The sequence below is a fragment of the Eublepharis macularius genome, chromosome 11, assembly GCF_028583425.1.
Source record: "Eublepharis macularius isolate TG4126 chromosome 11, MPM_Emac_v1.0, whole genome shotgun sequence".
NCBI classification, from domain to species: domain Eukaryota; kingdom Metazoa; phylum Chordata; class Lepidosauria; order Squamata; family Eublepharidae; genus Eublepharis; species Eublepharis macularius.
This window is the reverse complement of record NC_072800.1, coordinates 33,137,637-33,149,848: the sequence shown is the minus strand read 5'-3', so window position 1 is coordinate 33,149,848 and position 12,212 is coordinate 33,137,637. Positions and strand designations below refer to the sequence as shown.

The following is a 12,212-nucleotide window of genomic DNA, read 5'->3' as shown; positions in this document are numbered from 1 at the left end:
TATGTTTCAAGTAGGGCTCGTTTCTTTTAATGTGTAAGGCAGTACACCGCGACAGAAGAACAACACCCACACTCCGAGTACAAAATACATGCAGGTCCTGTAGATCACAAAGAGCTCAAATGTGTAGAATTAGTTGTTTGTGTTAAAAACCTGAAGTCAGCAGCCCAGCCAAGAGATTCAGCAGGATGTGGCAGTGCATCGAATTGTCAAAGAACATTTGGTCTAGTCAGTCTTGCAAAGTTCCAGGTCGTAGCTGCCTTCAAGTTCAGTGTTAAGTTAACTCTTCTTATTTACCAAACCCCCTGAAGCATACCTAAGAGTCCAGAGAGCTGAAAACATCCCTTTTCGATAACCCTCCTCCTTCATGGTTCGATGCGCTGGAGTTTGACATAACTGTGACTTTAATCACATCCTTTGAGATACTTACCATCATATATTGGCAGTAAATCCATCTACATAAACAAAACTAGAGAACGCATTGCCAGAGAAAGCCAAAAGCATTGGTTTTGTTCTGGTGAGATTTCCTGTTCGTGACAGAAACAGAAGGCCCTTTGAGGCTTTTTTTGAGGAAGTGCTTCTTCACTCAACAAGTAAGTAAATGGTGGAATTCCTTGCCAGTGTCTATAATGAAGGTTGCTAGCACAGGTGGCTTTGAAAGGGAATTAGATTCATGGAAGAGAGATCTACTAGCCAAAAAGATCAAAGGGAACATCCACATCTAAAGGCAATTAACCTCTTTAGGAGGCAACACCAGGGGAAGGCCTTGGCCTCTACTCTTTTTTTGTTGACCCTCCAGGGCAACAGGCTGGTCCTGTGTGCTAGACTAGATGCGCCACTGGTCCAGTCCAGAGAACAAACACCGTTTAAGTTTCTATGTTTTCTTTTCCTTTGGATGCCTTTGTGCTTCTGATGGAGGTGGAGCAGTGTGGAGCAGCAGAAGGCCAAAGAGCGTAACAGATATCCCTATCCACCATAACAGAGCATGAGTCTCCCCAAACAGCAAATTGCCAAGAAAAGCCTGAAAAGAAAAGAAGGGTGTCCCACAATTTGGTAGCTATACTGTAGATTAAATCACAGATTCTTCTATTTCCAGTTTGCATGAACAGATACAGCAAATTTCGATTTGTGCTAACTTAAACCCCTTTAATCTTGAATTTCTGATCAGGCATTGCATTTGTTGTAAACCAAAACAGAGCAATCCCCCTCAGGTCTGGATGGTATATTTTCCTTATACCCAGATGCCTTCTGACAATTAAAAGACTGACTTTCTTTGAAGGAAATAAAGGTAAGAAAACATCTCTAAAAATTGGATTCTGAAAATATTTTTCACAAGCTGGTCTTAAACATTTACTACTTCTACCTAAACATTTTATTCCAGATTCCAGAAATCTGAAACACTTGTTACACTCTTGAAGTAAGAAAAAATATTTAAAATCATAGAGAACAATACAACTATTGGTAAAACCAATTATCAAGCCCCATTTACATTATTTACTTCTTTTTAGACCACGAAGTCCTGAACTAGTCATAGTATTAAATGAACTTTATGAAAAGAGGGATTTTAAAACTTTTGTTTTCTTTCAAAATTTTAGGTTTGAGTTGGATCCTGACTAAATTGACAATTTCCACTGGCACCCGTTTACCTCTGCAGATCTAATGTAATCCCTCAGGTTCCTCTGATCCCCCTGAAGCAGCATTTTGCGGACATAAGTGGACTGCAGTGAGAGGGGAGAAGCAGGAAAGCGCCATTCTGCCACTGGAAAATATAGTCTGGATTCAACCCTTAGTGCTACCCTACTGCAATGTTCCAGAATGGAACTCTCAGTCATTTTAAAAATACTGAACATTGGCCAGTTTGTCCTGTTTTCTTCCCATCATCATTTGGTCTGCAATTTGTTTTAATTTAGTTTAACACACACACACCCCAGTTCCTTAGAGGTTTTGCACTGCCCTCCTCTCTTCACTAGAACACTCCCCAGCCAGATTTACATTGAAGAAGAAAAAGAACAAACAGCCACACAGAGAACTTGATTCTCAAATGCTTATGCTACAATAAAATTGGTTAGTCTTAAAGGTGCTACTGGACTCTTTTTGATTTTGCTACCACAGACTAACACGGCTAACTCCTCTGCAGCTATTCCCCTACCATTCTGTTTTTCTCTTAAAAAGGCAAACCGTGCAATGTGCTATCTCCTTGACATTCAGAAGCATCGTACACATGTGGCTGGAACATGCTCTGACCGATCATGTAGGCAAGCTCTATGATGTCACTTGTACTCAGGGCTTTTTTTCTGGGAAAAGAGGTGGTGGAACTCAGTGGGTTGCCCTTGGAGAAAATGGTCACATGGGCTTGTGGCCTCGCCCCCTGATCTCCAGACAGAGGGGAGTTGAGATTGCCCTCCACGCCGCATGGTGCGGAGGGCGATCTCAACTCCCTTCTGTCTGGAGATCAGGGGGCGGGGCAACCAGCCCCTGTGACTATTTTCAAGAGGTTCCGGAACTCCGTTCCACCGCGTTCCAGCTGAAAAAAAGCCCTGCTTGTACTTACAGAAGAGATGAAATTGGAAGCGGTTGAGGTCACAGTGGCTGCTGCTGAAGAGGAGGAGTACTTTAAGGCTTTGGCAAAGAAGGTCCACATTATGGCATTGCAAGCAATCACCAAACCACCGCATCCTGCTTGAAGTATTATGGGTAACTGAAGAACAAGGGGGTTGGAGAGGGAAGGAAACAGTATGATTGCATTATTATTTTTCTCTCCCTATCTCCTTTCATTAATTGTCTGTACAAAGTTAACAGTTTGGAATTAAAGTATAAAACCGTAGTTTGATAAAATCTTTTAATAATGCTAACTGAAGAGTGATGTGGTGATTAAAGTGTTGGGAGACCCAGGTTGAATTCTCCACTTTGCTTGGAAGTTTGCTGAGGGCCAAGCTAGACATGCAGGTTTTTAAAGAGTTGGGTCTGGGTTCCCCAGACCCCCCCCCCCAACTCGAGTTCCCTGAAGCTACACAGCAGCTTTGGGGAGTAGCTGTTAAAAATAAAGGAGACCCTAAATGGCCTCAGAACGCCTCTACAGTGGGCGGGGCTCCTCCCTCTTCCCCTCAATTCGTCCCCCCCCCGTCAAAATAGCAGGGCAAGGAGTTCTTTTTTCCTTGGTTTTTCTGCTCCCTGAGGAGTATTCTGTGCATGTGGAACAGTAAAAACAGGAGGGAACCCTCCCATGCTATTTTGACGTGGGGAAATGACTTGAGGCACGGAGGCATTCTGAGGCCATTTGGGCTCTCCTTTATTTTTTAAGAACCATTTACTTTTTAACTGCTGTATGGCTGTGGGCACCTGAGTTGGGCCTGGGAAACAGCCCCAGCTCTTTAAAAACCTGCAGATCTAGCTGGGCCCTGAGTGCCCTTGGCTTAATTACTCACTCTCAGCTGAACCTGCCTCACCGGGTCATTGTCAGGGTTAAAATGGTGGAAGGGAGACTGTTGTGCTCTGCTCTGAGCTCCTTGGAGAAAGGGCAGGTTAAAAATGTGCTTAAAAATAAATCTGAGAGGGCGGCACTGCAAAAGCAAGGAGTTTTGTGTAAAGGACAGATTGGTTCTGGGGCTGGCTCTGCATTGTCAGTAAATGTATAGCAAATTTACTGTTCATTATTTTTTTTCCTGTTAAACACAAATCTTTTGTCTTTTTAAATATAAAATGCTAAAAGATTTGTGTTTAACAATTTGAAGTTTAAGATTTCTGAACAAAAAAACCTCTAAAATATTGTCAGCCAAGATGGCAGTATTTCAAGATGACAGGAGTGTCATTTTACCATTAGCTTCCTTGGAATATCGATCAGACTAATCAGTCTACATACATGCACAATGGATTAACTCCTAACAAACAGACACTGCTTGGTAGATACGCTGAGGAAAAAGCAACTTTGGGAGGACAATTCTGAACAGAAAGCTTTTCTGTGGAAAAAGATGAAGCATTCTGTCTCCCTGCAATACTCCTCCAATCAAATTTGCCATCTCTCATAACTGTTTTTGTTTTAAAGAAGAAATTCTTGAGCAATTGTCAGACACATTTGCTGCATAAGGTCTAACTTGGCCTCAGGTGACGTCTTGGCAAGGCCAAGTAGATTCACTGCTATTGCTACTCCTTTCAACAATACAGTAGACGTTAGAGTGTTTTCCCAGCACAGTAGTGGGATGAGGCAACCCACAGACAAAACAGGGATTTCTGATACTTGGGTGACTCCTCAGGTATGTAGGGAAAAAAATGTTTTTAGAATCCCTAACACCAAGCAATATCCTGATGAGGACTGAGCATACTCTAGGAGACACAGAAAGCCAAGGGCTTGACTTGCCAGCCTCCAGGTGATAGCTGGAGATCTCCTGGAATTACAACTGTTCTCCAGGAAACAGAGATCAGTTCCCCTGGAGAAAACGGCTGCTTTGAAGGGTAAACTCTATGGAATTATACCCCACTGAAGCCCCTCCTCTCCCCAAATCCCACCCTCTTCAGGCTCTGCCCCCAAAATCTCCAGGAATTTCCCAACCTGGACTTGGCAACCCTACCAAGGGCAGTTGATAGTTAAAGGAAAAACCAATGAAAAAAAGTGGGCAGGCCCAAGAGCTTATAGTATTCTTCAAGCAAGAGTTGGGTCAAGGAGAAATTTCTTGATTACTGACTCCCCTCTATGGCTCCTGTCTCCCAAACTGCACTCAACATGCCCAGTGTATTATGAGCGATCAAACAGCACGTACCAATGACCTTGAAAATCCCTAGACCCTATTATTTTTTTAAATGTAAGTGCTAGCTTCATGGGTACTTCTAAACACCAGGCTTACGTAAGGTAGACTCAACAAAACACTTGAAGAGAAAGAAAGGGAGTGGGATAATCAATCATCACACGGACACAAATATATGGTCCTTTAAATAAATATAATAGAAAGGTGTTCCTTCTCAAACGGGATTAAGTGGCCTCTGCCACACCTTCAGGTGCCTTTATTTCGAAGGGGGCCAGCCAGGAGGCTTTTGTACTCCCAAGTTCAAATCAACTTCAAATACCAGTTAAGGAAGGGATGAGAGAAGCTGAGTATACACCATGCAAAAGATTTGCTATCGGACCTCCCAGTTTTATTTTTTTAATGAAATTCAGTGTGCATTAGGGTGAAGCTACCCATTTGACTAGAGCAGCAGTTCTGGTTGTGTGCATGCTTAACCCTTTTGCTCCTGCATCGTTGTGGTGTGGTGGTTAGACTGATGGACTAGGACGTGCGCAGGGGGTGGATTCTATGCTTGCCATGAACCTTACTAGGTGACCCTGGATCCGTTATTCTGTCTCAGCCTAACCTACCCCACAGGGCTGTAGTAGAGATAAAATGGAGTAGGGCTGAATCTGTACATTTATTGCCCTTTCTTTCTTGAGGAGATGTGAGGCAGATTATGAAACAAACAAAAATTCAGTCAAACAGCACAAGGCATTCAATGAACAATACAGTAGGACTAGGATTACAGAACTGGCAAACAATAAAAACAAAAAAAAGTGATGTTGAGTTTTCTAGAACCCGGCATTACCTGCATGAACTCAGCCTCCTGCAAGGCTGTTATCTAGGTGCTCCCTGCCCCCGATCTTCACTATTCTTGTTCCTATTATTTTTCCTTTACTTGGTTTTTACCTTTTTAAAAGAAGTCATGAAACATCTTTGTATAACAACTAACCAAAATATCACAAAACAGTGCGAAAGCTCTCAAGCTCCCCAGAATGCTTTGCTGGGAGGTTTGGGGATAGAAACTGGGGTAGGCAGGGTTTAGGGAGCGGAGGGTGCTCACTGGGGCATAATGCCCCATAGCAGCCATTTTCTCCAGAGGAACTGATTTTCGTGGACTGAAGGTAAATTATAATTACAGGAGATCGCCAGCCACACCTGGAGGTTAGCAATCCGAGCTACTGGGAAGAGAAGTATGTGCATGTAATTGCCTTTTGACCATATACAAGCCAGCAGTTATATATGTAAGCTACCTAGAGTCATTTTCTCTCCCCCACACTCTTTCCCCCAGCTTAAGAATTCAGTGTAACTCAAAAGCCTGCACACCATATACATTTTGGTTGATTCTAATAAAATTACATGACAGTTTTGTCAGATGATGATTCTATGGCTCAACAGGGCTACCTACAATCTGGTTCTTAACTTTGTAATATACACAGCTAGAATGTGAAATTTCAAGCACTATTTAGTGCACTAATATTTGCTTCATGCCACACAGGCTCATCGGTGTGCTTTTAAAAAAAAAAAGGGTGAGGATACCGGATCTAACCCAGCAGTTATACACCATCTGTCTGTATAGCTTTGCCTTCTCTAATCTTGCGTGGGCAGGAAATGCTAGATGTCAAAGGATGGCAGAAGGCAGTATTGTCTGTGGTGCAAAATCAGCACAGGTGAGCCAGCCCTGAAAATGTAGGGTAAATAAAGGGGGCTCTTGATTCGTTTCTGAAAGGGAGCCGCAGCTGTCGTGTGGACGGGCATGTCGGCTCACGAGCGCCTTTCCCCACAGCAAATCCAAGGCCAGCCTGGCTGCCCTCTCGCCCACCGCCCTCAGCTGCCAAAGGAGACGCTGCGACGCGAACCGGCTCCCTCTTACCCAGTCGCAGGGGCCAGCGGCGGATCCAACCACGGCCGCGCAGCCTCCCCGCAGGTAATCCGCGCCCAGGGCGAGCTTAGCCGCGCAGGCCGCCAGCGCCCCCCACAGGCCAGCTGCAGCAGCGTAGGCAGACCCCCACACGCCCGCCATCGCCGCGCCTCCTCTGCCGGTTAGCGCCGAGGCGCCACGTGGTTGCCGGGAGCGTTCTTCCGGGTACGGTCAGATCATGTGACCCATTTCCTCAAAAGCGCGGGCGGGGGGCGGCACTAGTGCAGGGAGATGTTCATTGGCAGGAGCGAGGGAGGCAAAAGTTGTCTTTGAAGACCTCCCAAACGTCCCATCGCAAACTTGCGCAGAACCACCAAACTGGAGGACGTGTCCTCTTTTATTGAGTCAAGCCCTCTTGTTTTAGGCCTTCCACTTTTCTTAGCATTATTGGCTTTTCTAGAAACACTGGTCTTCTCACAATGTGACCAAAGTACGATAGCCTCAGTTTTGTCATTGTAGCTCCTAGGGAGAATTCAGGCTCGATTCGATATTGTCCCCACTTATTTCTTTTTATGACAGTGGCCCGTGGCAATTTAATACCTAGGAACCTATCCTGGCTCCTCGCACATACTGCCCTCTATCAGGGGGGCGTGCCCTAACCTGGACACTCAGGCTGGTTACATTTCCTAAGCCCTGGTTAGCACTTGGATGGGCAACCACTAAAGGAGTCTCGGGTCACTATGAAGAGGCAGGCAATGGCAAACCACCTGTTAGTCTCCCCCTGTAACATCTCAAAGACCAACTAGATTTCCAGAGCATCAAAGCTCATAGCCTGGGAAGCCAGCTGGTCTTTAAGATGCTGCTGGAGCCGAATTGTTATTCTACTTCTTTACCACACGGCTACTCACGTGAAACTGTCTTCGTCGGCTGTGATTTGACAGCATTTAAGTGTGAAGGCACGTGCTGAAGATGCGCCTTCCCAATGTAATCACTGAGTGCAATGTTCATATAAATGTAACTTTTTGGAGCATTTGTTAATTTTTTCTCACTGCCCTTTCCCTCAAGGACCTGGTTGTTAATTATGAGTTGCTTTTGGCTAGTGTCTGCTTTCTTCTCTTAGGCAACTGAGAATCAATCCAAGGCTGCTCATGGGGAGAGGGACTTTCTTTAGCCTTACATGCTGCTAATAAAATCTTCCCGATAAACAGTTAACTTATCAATGAAGGGAATGACATTTGATCTTTTTAAATTATAGCCTTGGTGCTATGAGGAAGGAAATGGGAGTTTGGGGGAAAGCAAACAAGCTGTGTACATTAATTTGGGGGAGGAAGGAGGGTGCAGCTATTTAGGAGCAGGCTAAGATACATAAACATTTTAATTAAATACCACAAGAAAAGTACTTCTGAAAATGCACATGGAATTCACAGAGCCAAGGATACAAAGCATAAGAAATACATTTAAATCTCACCTTTCAAGCCTTAAAAAAGCAAGACACATTTACTTAATTTTTTATTCTCAGAATAAAAAAAAAAACAGAAAACATTTACAGAATTTTAGAGTCCTGCTATAGCTGCCACGGAATGAATCAGGTACTGAAATAACGGAACACCTTTCTTTCGGCCATGGGACTTAGTCCACATTAGTCTATTGTAAGAAAAAAAAGGCCTTGTGGCACTCTAAAGACTATTTATAGTCTTTAAAGTGCTAAAAATCTCTCCACAACAGGAAGTTTTGTTCACCATAAATATGGATCATGCATGTTTAAATATGGATTACTGGGAGCATACCTAGTAGGGGATTCATATTGTGATGGACTGTGCAGTGCTGAAGAATACTGGACTGTGACTCAATTCAGAAGATCCTCCGAACCATGGTTTTGAGATCAGGGATATGCCATGGGCTTGTTCACTCCCTCCTTTCCCTTGCCACACAAATCTCCTCTAAGATACGATTCTGAAGATTAGCATCAGCTATAGTTTGCCAGATTTGGACATCAAAGAATGCTAGGATTAGAGGAAATGGAAGTAATAGACACATGATGGGAGAAGTGGAGCCTGGAAGGGGAATGCAAACCCTTGACAGGTTCGTGATCCTCCACTGTTCACAGGACTAGCCTCACAGATTACTATTACTTAGATTCTTACTCTTTATTTTGTACTTTTAAACATCATGTGGGGCAATTTAGAATAGCTATTACACATTTAAATGACTACCTTTTACAGCAAAATACACAATAGGAGGGGATTGCTCAAGTAGATATTCTGTTCACTTTAGTGAAACAGAGAAAATATTGTCAGGCATGTTTTAGCAGACACTCGATGAAATTCGGAATATGGAACATTACGTATAATCCATATTTAAACATGCAAAACTTTGCATGATCTAATAAGACAGGTAAGGGCAATACTAGAGGGCTAATTCAATCATATTTCACAAAGCCAACAGTTCTTTCATTTTATTGCCTCCTGTGTGTTGACTACAGATTCTAAAGACTTCTGCCGCTTGTAATGACTCTCCAGTGTAACCAGGAAGCCTTACTGCGCTCCTTCAAAATGAATAGGACATCTTTTTAAACAGCTGACACTCATGTTTCCTGGCCAATGTTGACATTGATGCCTGATGATGGTCTTGTACCTATTTTACACTGAGGCAAGGAGTATTCTGGAGACAAGGACAACTAAGAGAAAGGAAACACACATGACACCAAGTTTACACCGCCCATCATATTAAACATCCTTGTGGTATTTAACAGATCATTTTGTTTCATTAAAAATAAAACACATTTGTTTAAGGCCTCTTTGAACAACAGTCATGAGACAAATCGTTTCGATAGATACACATTTCAAAATAAGTATTACAGTGATTTTTTAACATACAGTCAATTCAATGTGAGATATCCCTAGAGCTTTTAATAACAGGAGGCCAAACGGTGACATTTCCCAGTATATGCAATATTACAATGAAATTCTTTAAAATGGCTCAGTAAGAAAGAATGAAAATTCTGCTAAAAACTGCAAGATCATTTGGAACAAGAAGCCCTGAACCAGAACTACCGCCTGGCATGTTACACAGTTTGCAACCATTTCCTCCTGAGCAAAGGGACGTTGGGCTAGTGGGGAGAAAACCAAGCCATGTCCCATTGTTTACTTGTTGCCAATGACGTTAGTATTTTGCTTTCCTGACCCAGTTAATCCAGAGGATTCTTGCACATTTCACCCTTTTCTTTCAAACAAGCATTTTCAGCACGAAGTGCATCGGCTTCCTATAGAAACAGAGAGAGAGAGAGAGAGAACAATACTCAACTAGAATCCAAGTTATGAACAAAACCACTTACATTATTAAAACTCATGGCTGAACAAAAGCATATTAGCTTTTCCAGGAATTAGCAGAAGCAGCTCCCTTCGCAAAATATGAATCAAAGCGTATTGAATGGAGCGTCTGAACATTAGCCATATTAATGCAATAAGGAACAAAATTCAAACACATTTGATCAGAATGAATTTGAGTTTTTTCTAATCGTACCTCCATTAGTCTAGCATGATCTTTCTTTAGCTTAACAAGATACTGTATCTTCTGATTTAAGTTTTGGTGACCCACCAGCTTCCCGTTCTCCTCAGCAAGAAACTCGACCTGTTTCTTCAGCAAGGACATCTCCTGTATTTCAAAGATTGGCATGAAGAAATGATAATGTAGTTGGTCAAAGACATCACTTTTGCAATAGCTTCTCTGACATGGTGTGCAATTAGGCCCATTTTTAAATACTCTAAAATTATACTTGAGGTTCTTTCAATCCTAGCATTAAAGGGTTCCCCCCCCCATCATTTAAACCGAGGGCTAGTCCTCTGCATTTCATTCCCAACTGACCTCAAGCCAGTAACATTTTGAAATAATTTATTACCCAAAACACTTATACAAACCTTTTCCATTTTTACACTCTGTTCATACATTTCTTCCAGTTTTGATCTCATTTCTTCTTTCTCCTGGAAGGTTTTCAACTCCAAAGCTCTTGTCCGTTCCACCTCCAAAATCATTTCCTGGAAGGCAGTGTTCTTGTTTCTAAGGTCACTCCTGGCTTTTTCCAACCTTAAGAAATTTATAATTAAGAGCATTAATTGACACCTTATCACACCACGACATTTGTTACTTGATACAACAGCAAATATTTTTCTGTAGGCTGAGATTTACATTTTTAAGAACAGTGACATCTTTGAATCTAACTGAATCCACAGGACTGCTTTAGGATCAAATGGGGGAGGGAACCATGTACCTGTCCTGGACTCCTTGGAAGAAGGAGGAGGAAATAAGTTTTTTCAGTGAACTGAATTTTCAATAGCTCAGTGAGCAATCATAAGAAGTCTACTCAGAAGGCAGTCCCATCTAATTCAATGGGGCTTACTCCCAGGAGAGTGTCTTTAGGATTGTAGCCTCAATCCTGCAGTGCTTGTCGGGAATAGTCTTGGTAAAGGAAATAAAATGTACCTCTCTAACCTTTCACCCTGATTTAAAGAGACCACCCTCTTTAGCATGATCTGCCCTAAAAATTATCAATTAGAATTCTACCACACTTACAACATGCTCTTAGAAGTCAAACATGCTTTAATGCTTTGAAGATGCCACCAGTTGCTTCTGTACAATAATGGTTATCCTGTGTTAGAAGCTGCTTTGAATATTTTTTCCCTGAACTTCTCTTGCAAAATTTAATGTATAGGACATAGGTCGTGTATTTTGACTAGTGTTTATGGTTATTTTATTGTTGTCATATACCACGCTGAGCATTAGTTACACTTTTTTTTAAAAAAGCAACTCAATAATACATAATTGGTTGGTATTATGCCCTGAATATTCAAAAAAGGACTTTTATTTGTTGTTGAGCATCACACAGATAATGTGTCAAAGTGTTTTTAAAAATATATTCTTTCTTCAGTCAGGAACTTCAGACGTTTCACTAGTCTGACAGCAAGAAGAAATGGGTGTGTGTGTGTGTGTGATCAGTGTTGCAACATCACGTCCAGGGTTCACGCCGATTGAGGCTTCTCCTGCCCCTCCCCCCGCGGTCCTAGAGGTTGAGGGCAGAGGTATGGCAACCCTCCTAGTTCCCAGAGACACCACAGAAAACATTTCTTGATCACACACCATAAAACAATGAACAAATTTTGGCCAATAAAAATTCTTATTTTATTAGAAATAAAATAAGATCACACAGTCTTAGCAAATTCCACTGAATGTGGTTGAGTTTACTTGCGAGTAAATGCACAGGATGAGGCTGCAAATATACTTTGTTTTAAAATGGCCTACATTATGTATATTTCACAGTATCAAACTCTTGTAATTTTAATAAACGTATCACATTATTTTCATTCCAGCTTAGTAATATAATGATTGCTCTTATTCTAGATGTTCAGAAACAGTAGCTTTTACTTATCACAAGTGATGCTGACACCACCTTTCAAATGGCATGTATCATTTTGTGAAGATGTTTGTGTATAGAAAGCAAAAAAGAACAATTTAAAAAAACACACACACTGAATAATCCATTAAAGTGCATCACATTCATAGGTACTTAAATTTGTAAAACAGATTTCAAGTAAATTACA

At 42.0% G+C, this 12,212-nt stretch overlaps 2 protein-coding genes across 2 annotated transcripts in view; both read right to left on the bottom strand.

Moving 5' to 3' along the window:
• On the bottom strand, positions 1 to 6,803 carry TMEM42 (transmembrane protein 42). The gene is made up of 3 exons (XM_054991529.1): positions 6,631 to 6,803; positions 2,549 to 2,695; positions 1 to 1,018 (listed from the first exon to the last, which is right to left on the bottom strand). Exons 1-3 carry the CDS (start codon positions 6,778 to 6,780, stop codon positions 872 to 874), a joined length of 444 nt encoding a protein of 147 aa, XP_054847504.1. The 5' UTR covers positions 6,781 to 6,803; the 3' UTR covers positions 1 to 871.
• Positions 6,804 to 8,129: 1,326 nt separating this feature from the next.
• The window catches only part of KIF15 (kinesin family member 15), a 45,826-nt gene continuing 41,743 nt past the window's right edge, over positions 8,130 to 12,212 (bottom strand). The window contains exons 33-35 of the mRNA XM_054991387.1: positions 10,536 to 10,701; positions 10,141 to 10,272; positions 8,130 to 9,880 (exon numbers count right to left, since the gene is read on the bottom strand). Of these exons, the coding sequence (XP_054847362.1) occupies positions 9,806 to 9,880; positions 10,141 to 10,272; positions 10,536 to 10,701 (373 nt within the window). The 3' untranslated portion in view covers positions 8,130 to 9,805. The remainder of the gene's footprint in view (positions 9,881 to 10,140; positions 10,273 to 10,535; positions 10,702 to 12,212) is intronic.

Bases quoted from the DNA above. Each gene is read 5' to 3' on its own strand.
- TMEM42 (XM_054991529.1), bottom strand. From the start codon at position 6,780: ATGGCGGGCGTGTGGGGGTCTGCCTACGCTGCTGCAGCTGGCCTGTGG. The intron at 2,696-6,630 runs GTAAGAGGGAGC...CTTGTTCTTCAG, and splicing joins CCGCTGGCCCCTGCGACTGG to TTACCCATAATACTTCAAGC. The intron at 1,019-2,548 runs GTAAGTACAAGC...TTTTCTTTTCAG, and splicing joins CTTCCAATTTCATCTCTTCT to GCTTTTCTTGGCAATTTGCT.